Source organism: Bufo gargarizans, chromosome 3 (assembly GCF_014858855.1).
Source record: "Bufo gargarizans isolate SCDJY-AF-19 chromosome 3, ASM1485885v1, whole genome shotgun sequence".
NCBI classification, from domain to species: Eukaryota; Metazoa; Chordata; class Amphibia; order Anura; family Bufonidae; genus Bufo; species Bufo gargarizans.
The window spans coordinates 545,967,536-545,981,107 of NC_058082.1; the positions used below are offsets into that span (position 1 = coordinate 545,967,536).

The 13,572-nt window shown below is 42.2% G+C and overlaps 2 protein-coding genes across 3 annotated transcripts in view; both read left to right on the top strand.

Moving 5' to 3' along the window:
• LOC122932736 (gastrula zinc finger protein XlCGF26.1-like) overlaps window positions 1-13,572 on the top strand; it is a 58,954-nt gene that overhangs the window by 17,613 nt on the left and 27,769 nt on the right. The window contains exons 2-3 of one of the 2 annotated variants that reach the window (XR_006388333.1): window positions 10,049-10,111; window positions 10,226-10,507. The gene's annotated coding sequence lies outside the window, so the exon portion shown is untranslated. Of the gene's footprint in view, window positions 1-10,048; window positions 10,112-10,225; window positions 10,508-13,572 lie in introns of those variants that run through there. The other variant, XM_044287331.1, reaches the window with a different exon arrangement.
• On the top strand, window positions 10,525-12,215 carry LOC122931768 (oocyte zinc finger protein XlCOF22-like; the record flags this gene model as incomplete). Its single annotated transcript, XM_044285827.1, has 1 exon — window positions 10,525-12,215. A coding segment is annotated over one exon (1,068 nt), but the record flags the coding sequence as incomplete, so codon positions are not given.

A 13,572-nucleotide genomic window follows, 5' to 3' on the forward strand; every position in this document is an offset into this window, starting at 1 on the left:
TCTCAGAATATGGAGATACTAAAACAGGGATCTGAGGCTCTCCAGCTGTTGCAAAACTACAAGTCCCAGCATGCCCAGACTGCCTACATCTATTATCCTACAGCAGGGCATGGTGGGAGTTGTAGTTTTACAACAGCTGGAGAGCCGCAGGTTGGCCATGCCTGCACTAAAACATGGTTATTTTTTTTTGTTTAAAAAATGCTGTTATTGTGTAAAACTTAAATAATAAAAAAAAAAGTATACATATAAGGGTACTTTCACACTTGCGGCAGGATGGATCCGACAGGTACTTTCACACTTGCGGCAGGACGGATCCGACAGGCTGTTCACCCTGTCGGGTCCGTCCTTCCACTGTTTCGCCGTGCCGCCGGACTGCCGCTCCGTCCCCATTGACTATAATGGGGACAGGGTGGCGTTCCGGCGCAGTATGGCAGTTCGCGGTCAGAGGCCGCCAGACTAAAAAGTCGGACATGCAGGACTTTTAGTCCGGCGGCCTTTCGCCGTGCACTGCCGTACTGCGCCGGAGCGCCGCCCCGTCCCCATTATAGTCAATGGGGACGGCACGGCGAAACAGCGGAAGGACGGATCCGACAGGGTGAACAGCCTGTCGGATCTGTCCTGCCGCAAGTGTGAAAGTACCCTTAGGTATCGCCGCGTCTTTAAGAACCTGCTGTATAAAAATATCACATGACCTAACCACAAAAATAAGTGTGTCAAAAAAGCTTTTTTGTCACCTTACATCACAAAAAGTGTAATACCAAGTGATCAAAAAGTCATATGCAACCTAAAATAGGAACAAACAAAACGTGATCTCATACCGAAAAAAATTAGCCCCTACATAAGACAGTCGCCTAAAATTTAAATAAAAGATGGCTTTCAGAATATGGAGACACTAAAAAAATAATTTTTTCAAAAATGCTTTATGTAAAACTGAAACAAAAAAAGGAGTCCTATTTGGTATTGTCGCGTCTGTAACTATAAAAATACCACATGATCTAACCTGTCAGATGAACATTGTAAATAACAAAAAATAAAAACTGTGCCAAAACAGCTGTTTCTTGTTACCTTGCCTCACAAAAAGTGTAATATAGAGCTGCCAAAAATCATATGTGCCCTAAAATAGTACCAACAAAACCAACAAAACTGCCACCTTATCCCGTAGTTTCCAAAATAGTTTTTTTTTTTTTGAAGTTTCTTCTCTAGGGGTGCATCAGGGGGTCTTTAACCGCTTGCCGCCACGCTAACGCCGAAAGGCGTCATTGCGGCGGCTCTCCCAGGCTACGCTAACGCCAATAGGCGTCATCTCGCGTGAGCAGAGATTTCCTGTGAACGCGCGCACGCAGGCGCGCGCGCTCACAGGAACGGAAGGTAAGCGAGTGGATCTCCAGCCTGCCAGCAGCGATCGCTCGCTGGCAGGCTGGAGATCTGATTTTTTTAACCCCTAACAGGTATATTAGACGCTGTTTTGATAACAGCGTCTAATATACCTGCTACCTGGTCCTCTGGTGGTCCCTTTTGTTAGGATCGACCACCAGAGGACTCAGGCAGCTCACTAAAGTAGCACCAAACACCACTACACTACACTACACCCCCCCCCCTGTCACTTATTAACCCTTTATAAACCACTGATCAGCCCATATAAACTCCCTGATCACCCCCCTGTCATTGATCACCCCCCTGTAAGGCTCCATTCAGAGGTCCGTATGATTTTTACGGATCCACGGATACATGGATCGGATCCGCAAAACGCATACGGACGTCTGAATGGAGCCTTACAGGGGGGTGATCAATGACAAGGGGGTGATCACGCATATAGACTTCCTGATCACTTCCCTGTCATTGATCACCCCCCTGTCATTGATCACCCCCCTGTAAGGCTCCATTCAGACGTCCGTATGATTTTTACGGATCCACTGATACATGGATCGGATCCGCAAAACACATGCGGACGTCTGAATGGAGCCTTACAGGGGGGTGATCAATGACAGAGGAGTGATCACCCATATAGACTCCCTGATCACCTCCGTCATTGATCACCCCCCTGTAAGGCTCCATTCAGACGTCCGTATGATTTTTACGGATCCACAGATACATGGATCGGATCCGCAAAACACATACGGACGTCTGAATGGAGCCTTACAGGGGGGTGATCAATGACAGAGGGGTGATCACCCATATAGACTTCCTGATCACCCCCTGTCATTGATCACCCCCCCTGTAAGTGTCACGGTGGTGAGTGGGGAAAAACCCCCCACCGTGCAATAGCTGTTGCTGCAACGCCAGATATCAGGGGACAGGGAGCTGGTCACCTCCTCACGTAACCCTAAACGCTCTCCCTGGACTCCTAGCGTATGAGCCGCCTCATAAGGTAAGGGGGCTCATACTCTCCAACCTAGGACCCTGCTATCCCTGCTACACCCTAGGCCTGATGACAGGGCAGAGAATGTCTGTGCATCCACGACACGGATGACAGGCGTCTCCAGAGGCCCAGTAGCTGACAGGATGCAAGGCAATGGGGGAAGCCGTACGGCAGGTAAGACACAAAGCACAATAACAATGTTATCTACTCTTACCTGCCGCAGCCAAGATGGAAAGAGGCTCCGGGCTGGGAAACCCACGGTCTTGCCTTCACTTAACCCCTCCGGGTAAGCACGCCCCTTCCGGAGCCATCACACACCATAATCAAACCTCTCAGACAAAACCCACACCACAACTACATACACCAGGTGGGGAGAGGAATGACAAACACACCGGAGGGGACAACAGACACAGCAAGGGAAACAGAATAATAAATAAGGGTGACTCACACAGACAGGATCACAAGCAGCCCAGGAGCAGAGCTCCACACCAAGCTGAGCCAAATCCAAACTGAACCTTCAGACTCCAACACACCAACATATAAGGAGGCCTGAGGTCACACCCACATAGAGACACACCCAATGTTCACACACACAGAAGGGAATTAACCCTTCCAACACCAGTGGAAGGGAAGACAGCAACTAAAAGGGGAAGTGCATACAACTCAAACCCTGTGGACACCAAACAGGGAATGTGCACACATATAAAACACGTTGCCAAGGGCAACCGCACGCATGACTGTTGTCCGCGACAAACGCACCTGAGGCAACCACTAAGTGCCCCCAGCTGCGGTTGACGAACTCCAAAACGCGGGCAACCGCATGCGGCCCCCAAGGAGTCACGACCAAGACCGAGGGTCGTGACACTCCCTCCCCTCAAAGCCCCCCCCAACCGAAAAGGAAGGCTGGTGGGACCAAACAACAGGGAGGGGGGGAGGGGCAATGCCTAAAAACCACCAGTGTCTCCCTCCAGAGCTGCCGCCAACAAACCTGGACCGTACACAACAGCCCCAGGTTGCCAGCCAACAAAGCAGACTGGAAGGGAGAACAACTGAAGGCACTGCCGGATAGATGCCCATAACTCCCCCCGGAACTGCCGCCAACAGACCTGGACCGTACACAACAGTCCCCAGGTCGCCAGCCAACAAAGCAGTCCGGAGGAGGAAAACAGGACACCGCGTCCAACTCAGGTGGACGTTCCTACTCCAGGTCGCTGCCAGCAGACACTCCCCAACCAGCACACCTGCAGGAATGCTGCCAGCAGACGACCAGAGATAGGAACCCTGAGAGGGACGAGGGGTCACCAACACGGACACGGTTAGCAAGGTGGCGGGGGAAAGCCACCAACCGTGCCGTTAACGGCGAACCCCATAACGCTCTCCCTCCGGAGAACGCGCATGCACCCCAACGGCCTATGGAGGTGCATGCTCCACCCTCTTTCGAGGGAGCCGCCTCATATCGTGACACTCCCTCCCCTCAAAGCCCCCCCCAACCGAAAAGGGAGGCTGGTGGGACCAAACAACAGGGAGGGGGGGAGGGGCAATGCCTAAAAACCACCAGTGTCTCCCTCCAGAGCTGCCGCCAACAAACCTGGACCGTACACAACAGCCCCAGGTTGCCAGCCAACACCAAATGTCTGAACCTGCGGTTCCTCTCGTACTGAGCAGGATTACTATTGCGACAACTATCGTCACGTTTAGGGGGGATTCTGACTTAGAGGCGTTCAGTCATAATCCCACAGATGGTAGCTTCGCCCCATTGGCTCCTCAGCCAAGCACATACACCAAATGTCTGACTGAACCTTCAGACTCCAACACACCAACATATAAGGAGGCCTGAGGTCACACCCACATAGAGACACACCCAATGTTCACACACACAGAAGGGAATTAACCCTTCCAACACCAGTGGAAGGGAAGACAGCAACTAAAAGGGGAAGTGCATACAACTCAAACCCTGTGGACACCAAACAGGGAATGTGCACACATATAAAACACGTTGCCAAGGGCAACCGCACGCATGACTGTTGTCCGCGACAAACGCACCTGAGGCAACCACTAAGTGCCCCCAGCTGCGGTTGACGAACTCCAAAACGCGGGCAACCGCATGCGGCCCCCAAGGAGTCACGACCAAGACCGAGGGTCGTGACAGTAAGGCTCCATTCAGACGTCCGTATGATTTTTACGGATCCACGAATACATGGATCGGATCCGCAAAACACATACGGACGTCTGAATGGAGCCTTACAGGGGGGTGATCAGTGACAGGGGGGTGATCACCCCATATACACTCCCTGATCACCCCCTGTCATTGATCACCCCCCTGTAAGGCTCCATTCAGACGTCCGTATGATTTTTTACGGATCCACGGATACATGGATCGGATCCGCAAAACACATGCGGACGTCTGAATGGAGCCTTACAGGGGGGTGATCAATGACAGAGGGGTGATCACCCATATAGACTCCCTGATCACCTCCGTCGTTGATCACCCCCCTGTAAGGCTCCATTCAGACGTCCGCATGCGTTTTGCAGATCCGATCCATGTATCCGTGGATCCGTAAAAAATTATACGGACGTCTGAATGGAGCCTTACAGGGGGGTGATCAATGACAGGGGTGTGATCAATGACAGGGGGGTGATCACCCCATATAGATTCCCTGATCACCCCCCTGTCATTGATCACCCCCTGTAAGGCTCCATTTAGACATTTTCTTGGGCACAAGTTAGCGGAAATTTTTTGTTTGTTTTGTTTTTTCCTTACAAAGTCTCATATTCCACTAACTTGTGACAAAAAATAAAAAATTCCAGGAACTCGCCATGCCCCTCACGGAATACCTTGGGGTGTCTTCTTTCCAAAATGGGGTCACTTGTGGCGTAGTTATACTGCCCTGGCAATTTAGGGGCCCAAATGTGTGAGAAGTAGTTTGAAATCAAAATCTGTAAAAAATGGCCGGTGAAATCCTAAAGGTGTTCTTTGGAATGTGGGCCCCTTTGCCCACCTAGGCTGCAAAAAAGTGTCACACATCTGGTATCGCCGTACTCAGGAGAAGTTGGGCAATGTGTTTTGGGGTGTCATTTTACATATACCCATGCTGGGTGATATAAATATCTTGGTCAAATGCCAACTGTGTATAAAAAAATGGGAAAAGTTGTCTTTTGCCAAGATATTTCTCTCACCCAGCATGGGTATATGTAAAATGACACCCCAAAACACATTCCCCAACTTCTCCTGAGTACGGCGATACCAGATGTGTGACACTTTTTTGCAGCCAAGGTGGGCAAAGGGGCCCACATTCCAAAGAACACCTTTCGGATTTCGCAGGCCATTTTTTACACATTTTGATTGCAAAGTTCTTCTCACACATTTGGGCCCCTAAATTGCCAGGGCAGTATAACTACCCCACAAGTGACCCCATTTTGGAAAGAAGACACCCCAAGGTATTTCGTGATGGGCATATTGAGTTCATGGAAGTTTTTATTTTTTGTCACAAGTTAGTGGAATATTAGACTTTGTAAGAAAAAAAAAAAAAAATAATAAATCATCATTTTCCGCTAACTTGTGACAAAAAATAAAAAGTTCTATGAACTCACTATGCCCATCAGCGAATACCTTAGGGTGTCTACTTTCCGAAATGGGGTCATTTGTGGTGTGTTTGTACTGTCTGGGCATTGTAGAACCTCAGGAATCATGACAGGTGCTCAGAAAGTCAGAGCTGCTTCAAAAAGCGGAAATTCACATTTTTGTACCATAGTTTGTAAACGCTATAACTTTTACCCAAACCATTTTTTTTTTTACCCAAACATTTTTTTTTTATCAAAGACATGTAGAACAATAAATTTTGCGAAAAATTTATATATGGATGTCGTTTTTTTTTGCAAAATTTTACAACTGAAAGTGAAAAATGTCATTTTTTTGCAAAAAAATCGTTAAATTTTGATTAATAACAAAAAAAGTTAAAATGTCAGCAGCAATGAAATACCACCAAATGAAAGCTCTATTAGTGAGAAGAAAAGGAGGTAAAATTCATTTGAGTGGTAAGTTGCATGACCGAGCAATAAACCGCTAAAGTTGTGGAGTGCCGATTTGTAAAAAAGGGCCTGGTCACTAGGGGGGTATAAACCTGTGGTCCTTAAGTGGTTAAATGTGACATGGCAGCTTAAAATTATCCCAGTGAAATCTTCCTTCCAAAAACCATGTGGCATTCCTTTCCTTCTGCGCCCTGCCGTGTGCCCATTCAGTAGTTTACGACCACATATTGGGTGTTTCTGTAAACTACAGAATCAGGGCAATAAATATTGAGTTTTGTTTGGCTGTTAACCCTTGCTTTGTTACTGGAAAAAAAAAATGATTAAAATGGAAAATCTACCCAAAAAGTTAAATTTTGAAATTCCATCTTCATTTTCCATTAATTCTTGTGGAACACCTAAAGGGTTAACAACGTTTGTAAAATCAGTTTTGAATACCTTGAGGGGTGTAGTTTCTAAAATGTGGTCATTTTTGGGTGGCTTCTATTATGTAAGCCTCACAAAGTGACTTCAGACCTGAACTGGTCCTTAAAAAGGGTTTTGGAAATTTTCTGAAAAATTTCAAGATTTGCTTCTAAACTTCTAAGCCTTTTAATGTCCCCCAAAATAAAATGCCATTCACAAATTGATCCAAACATGAAGTAGACATATAGGAAATGTAAAGTAATAACTATTTTTGGAGTTACTATCTATTATAAAAGAGAAATTGAAAGTTTTAAATTTTTCTAAATTTTGGGTAAATTTGTTATGTCATGAAGTACAATATGTGACAAAAAAACAATCTCAGAATGGCCTGGATAAGTAAAAGTGTTTTAAAGTTATTGCCACATAAAGTGGCACATGTCAGATTAGCAAAAAATGGCTTTGGCAGGAAGGTGAAAACTGTCCCGGGGTTGAAAGGGTTAATTCTTATGGAACACGTAAAGGGTTATCAAAGTTTGTAAAATCAGTTTTGAATAATTTGAGGGGAATAGGTTCTAAAATGGCTCATTTATGGGTGGTTTCTATTATGTAAGCCCCACAAAAGGATTCATAATTGAATTTGTACTTAAAGTGGGTTTGGAAAAAAAATGTAAATATCAATTGCTTCTAAAGTTCAAAGTCTTTTAACGTCCTAAAAATAAAGAGACATTTACAAAATGATTCCAACAGAAAGTAGACATATGGGGAATGATATGTAATAACTATGAGGCATCACCATCCATCTTAAAAACAAAGAAATTCAAATTTAGAAAATAGTACATTTTTCTAAATTTTCTGTAAATGTATAATTTTTTTTATACGTAAAGGTCAAAAATATTGACTCAAATTTACCACTAAGAAGTACAATATGTCACAAAAAACTGTCTCAGAATCTCTAGGATAAATGAAAGCGTTCCAGAGTTATTACCACATAAAGTGAAACGTTAGACTTGCAAAATGCGGCCTGATCTTTATGGTGAAAACTGGCTTGGTCTTAAAGGGAACCTGTCACCTGGATTTTAGGCATAAAGCTGAGGCCATGGGCTGCTAGATCGCCGCTAGCACATCCGCAATATCCAGTCCCCATAGCTCTGTGTGCTTTTATTGTGTCAAAAAAACAAATATATATATATATATATATATAGTGTGTGTGTGTAAATGAGGCTACTAACTTTTCCAGAGCCCAGCCACGACCACTGTGAAGGAGCCCAGCACTGCTCCGCATCCTCCGAATCTTCTCCTTGCTCCCCGACATGTCATATATCTTCTATATAAAAAAAAATCTTCATATAAGAGAGGATAAAAAAAAATATATGTATGGATCAAAATAATTATATGATCCTTCGGGTGGACATAAACGCCTCTAAGTCCTTTTTATCAAGTATCTTAATTTTGATTTGTGCAAGCAGTGAAACAAAGGGACAATTGTATATGCAAAATATAAATCGTTTATTATAAAACGAAGAATATAAAATCAATACAATTGCAAAACAAATGATGAAGTTACAGAATAATACCTGAACACGCCACACGGTGGTGCTAACACACCCCTATCTCACCAGCACAGTATAACTTAGTGATTTATGACAACCAGTGTCATACCTTTAACAAACAGACTCGTATACCAAAAGAAACTTTGTATCTTCTGTTTATCAAACAGGCTATACCAATAAAACGGATTATGCAGGAAAATAAGTGTTATTATCCCTTGACCCTGTTTTCCTATGACCAATCAAAAATATATGATATTAATATGATAAAATATTCAGCTCGGCAATCAGACTATGGAAAAATAACTTTCCAAGGGTTTAGTCCTTTTTTCAAATAATGTCAGATCTTCCATTAACAATATGCATCTTTGCTAAGAGAATAATCAGCATTATGGAGGCGCCTAACACTATCTATTCCCACAGTATGGGAACCCTTGGCTATATATCGAGAGAAATATCTTATTAATATCACGAGCAGTAAACACAATATACATTACCAGGTCAAAGGTAGACAAAGTTCAGATGGGACCAGTTTTCAAGAACTTTCCTAGTAGTCAAAAAAATAATAATCCAAGTTTCTTCTGGTATAGTATTCTTTTCAGTTTTTCTTTTGGTCTTGATTGAATGGATGGATCTTTGGATCTCTCTTGATGTTCTGCACACGAGTAATTATTTCCCCCCTTATCAAAGAATCATCCCCTTTAGATTAGGGATTTCCAATCAGGTAAGGTGGGTGTATTCGCATGCTAATAACACAATGATGTCATATTAACCCTTGACATGGTTTAAAAACAAATTATAAAATAATATAATATTGTCCATCTGTCTCCAGGTGGCACTGTGGTACTGCAGATTAATATCGTAACCTTAAACATTAATTCTAAATACCTGATAATACGTTCACATGACCTTCTTAACCCTTTTAATATACATCATAGAGGAAGGTCTTTTCCTGACACTTTTAATTACCTATAACCTAGACTTGTTGGAGTCATCGTTTTCTCCTATCTTTTTGAATATATGTTAATTGATACGATTTATAACAGCCTTGATACTCGACATCGGGACTTGTATACTTTACTTATCTACATGGATGAAATAACATTTAACTCTTCTCAGAAATCCAATTACCAGAAACTTACTTCAGTGTTTCTGTATCTTCCACAGGATACATTCTAAATGACACATACATAGTATTATATATATATATATATATATATATATATATACATTGTTACACATACATGACACATTATACTAATTATTGGTTAAAATATGTTGTAAAACTAAATATACCATACAGAAATATATAGAATATAATTATAAATATATGAATTGCACCTCATACAGCAGATGTGTCTCAAGGATATGAATTCTTATCTCGTCATGGCTTATCCATGAAATAACCTTGTTCCCTTCGGACAGACATGTCTGAGGAAGCTAGTGTACTCCCCATAGATAAACCCATATCTTGAGCAATAGCTTAAAAAATATGTCTGTCCATATTCTATTATAATTTATTTATTTTTTGTTATTGTCTGGGGCACTTTGTTTTTTATACTTATGGTGGCCAACCATTTAAGTATGCAGTTAGTATTTATAAGGTTGGTACATATTTTTTTTATCTGCATGTTAATTACATTTTATATTTTAACTGTGTGTAATTAGGGAAAAGAGAACCTTTTATCTTATACATTTTTTCTTTCTTCAGGTGAAGACTGGATAAAAGGCTCCCAGGGTCATCTAATTCTATCTCCTTCTTATGAAATAGAAGGTAATCAATCACAAATTAGCAATAATAGAACCGGGCATAACCTGGGTGAAATGTCTGAAAATTCTGAATATGGGAAAGACTTTGAAAATAATGCAAATCTTTCTGTGCACAAAGAAATTCAGAAAGATGAACGGTCATGTTCTGAAAGAGAGAAAACTTTTAATGTGATATCAAGTGTTGCTGAAAGTCAGAGAAAACACACAGGAGAGAAGCCAAATTCATGTTCAGAATGTGGGAAGTGTTTTCGTCAGAAATCAAGTCTTCTTAAACATCTCAAAATTCACACAGAAGAGAAGCCATTTTCATGTTTAGAATGTGGGAAGTGTTTTAGTCTTAAATCAAATCTTTTTAAACATCAGAAAACTCACACAGGAGAGAAGCCATATTCATGTTCAGAATGTGGCAAGTGTTTTAGTCAGAAATCAAGTCTTCTTAAACATCTCAAAATTCACACAGGAGAGAAGCCATTTTCATGTTTAGAATGTGGGAACTGTTTTCGTCAGAAATCAAATCTTGTTGAACATCAGAAAACTCACACAGAAGAGAAACCATTTTCATGTTCGGAATGTGGGAAGTGGTTTAGGAGCCAACATCATCTTAAGATACACCTAAGAACTCATACTGGGGAGAAGCTATATTCATGTTCAGAATGTGGGAAATGTTTTAGTTATAAATCAACTCTTGTGAAACATCAGAGAATTCATACAGGAGAGCGTCGATTTACATGTCCGGAATGTGGGAAATGTTTTAGTGATACATCAAGTCTTGCGCAACATCAAAGAATTCACACGGGAGAGAAGCCATTTTCATGTCCTGAATGTGAGAAATGTTTTAATCAGAAACCAAATCTTGATATACATCTGGCAACTCACACAGGAGAGAAGTCATTTTCATGTTCTGAATGTGATAAGTGGTTTGCTCTGAAATCAAGTCTTAATAGACATCAGAGAATTCACACAGGAGAGAAGCCGTTTCCATGTCCGGAATGTGGGAAATGTTTTAGTGATAAATCAAGTCTTGTACGACATCAGATAAATCATAAAGGAGAGAAGGGATTTTCATGTCCCGAATGTGAGAAGTGTTTTAGTCAGAAATCTGTTCTTGAGGTACATCAGAGAATTCACACTGGGGTTAAGCCATTTTCATGTCCTGAATGTGGAAAGTGTTTTAATTGGAAATCAAATCTTGATACACATCTGAGAACTCATACAGGAGAGAAGCCATTTTTATGTCCTGAATGTGAGAAGTGTTTTAGACAAGAATCACTACTTATTTCACATCTGAGAACTCACACAGGAGAGAAGCCATATTCATGTCCTGAATGTAGTACGTCATTTAAAAGTAAACATCATCTTGAGTCTCATAAGAGAACTCACACAGGAGAGAAGCCATTTTCATGCGCTGAATGTGGAAAGTGTTTTGGTGCGAAATCAAGTTTTGGTAGACACCTAAAAATTCACACAGGAGAGAAGCCTACTTAATATACAGAATGTGGGAAATGCTTTGGCTGTAAACTAAAGGGGTTGTCTGGGCTTTTAACCCCTTCACGTATTATGATATAACTGTACGTCATCATGCCTGAGGGGATGTATTTGACCTGACAGGGAGTGTAGATTGCGTCGCACTCGTCATTTAACCACTCAGGTGCCGCGATCAACACAGATCGTGGCACCTGTGAATGAAGGCAGAGGGATGCTGCTCCCTCTGGGTGCTGGCACACAGTGCAGTTCTGACATGCATTCAGGATCCAGTTTTTTATTGTAGCTAGCTTAAATTACTTAAATCATTTCCTATATGCAGAACTCCCGGGGTTAACGAGGCTGCCAAACTGGCTAAATTGAAAACTGCATCCTGAATGCATGTCAGAACTGCACTGTGTGCCAGTACCCTCTGCCTTCCCATCGGTTGCCATGGCAGCTTGGACGCTGCTGAAGCGATCCAGGCCTGCCATGGCATTCTCCATACTGAGCTATGCACGATGCACAGCTCAGAATGGATAGAGTAAAAATCCTATTCACCCTAAGGGCTCATGCACACAAACGTATTTTCTCTCCGTGTCTGTTCCTTTTTTTGTGTGTACCGTATGCATAACCATTTACTTCAATAGGTCCGTAAAAAAAAAATATTAAAAAATAAAAACTAAAGTTACTCTGTGTGCATTCTGTTTCCGTATGTCAGTTCCACAAAAAAAAAAAAAAAAAGGAACAAGTCCTATTATTGTTTGCATTACGGATAGTAATGTTCATCAGGGGCCAGACGTTCTGTTCTCCAAAATACGGAAGGCACACGGACATCATCTGTGCTTTTTTGTGTATCCGTTTTTTTTGCGGACCGCAAAATACATACGGTCTTGTGCATGAGCCCTAATAGAGATCTATTAGGGTGAATAGGGGACGGGATCAAAAGATTCCCTGTACTAGGCCATGTATAGTCATTTTTTTTGAAAATTATTAATAAAACACCAGTATATTATAAGTTAAAATCGCCCCCCTTTTTCAATTTCACATATAAAAATATATAAACATGTTTTCAATGGAGTTGTACAGTTTATAGGTCACATTAAAGGTGGAAAAAGTTCTGAAATGATTTATCTTTGTCTTATTTTTTTACATCACAGAACCCTGACATTTTAACAGGGGTGTGTAGACTTTTTATATCCATTGTATGTGGCTTAGCTGGGATCCCTTAGCCACGAAACATCCCCGCAGACATAGCTTGTATCAGTCACCTCTGTTGCGCTATAGCAGTCTGTTACTTTTAGATAAATGTTCAATTGTAGTACTGTTGAAAAACGCAGTTAATATGGCGCATTCTTGAATCCACTGCTGTTAAAGGCACCAGACGTGTTTCAGAATAACAAACTCCTTTTCCACAGAATTTTTTGCGGTTTATTTTTTATTCTACTCATTTTTATTCCCATTTTATTTATATATTTTTGGGTAATAAAAATCTCTATTTTTATAAATAAACGCATCTGTATATTCTGTGCAACACCAGATAACTGAGTGCCCTCCAACATATATATTCTTAATTTTGGGTGTGTTCTTAGCATTGGGTGTGTCGTGGAAAGTGCACCTAAACCATAGTTTTGGGTTGGTAGAGCAACTGTGACCTGGCTATATTATTTTAGAACACTTTTTATATTTGTCCCACTGTGGGACGTCACCTTTTCAGGGTTTGATCCCTGTTTCAATTCAGTACAATACATTATGTATTGTACTGAATTGAACTGTTCCGTCTGGATCTCCTGGGCTTCCGTAGCTGGCAGGCTCCGATGCCTGTGTAAAGCATCGCGCCTGCCATAGGAACCATTGGTTCCCTGTCACTGAGGCGCGGGGGGTGATGGAGTCAGAGGGAGCCCCCACCCTCTGCAAAACCCGCATGTGCTGCGGTCAGCGCTGACCTCTTCATGTGAAAGGGTTAATCCGCCGGCATCACCGCATACAGCGATGCCGGCGGAT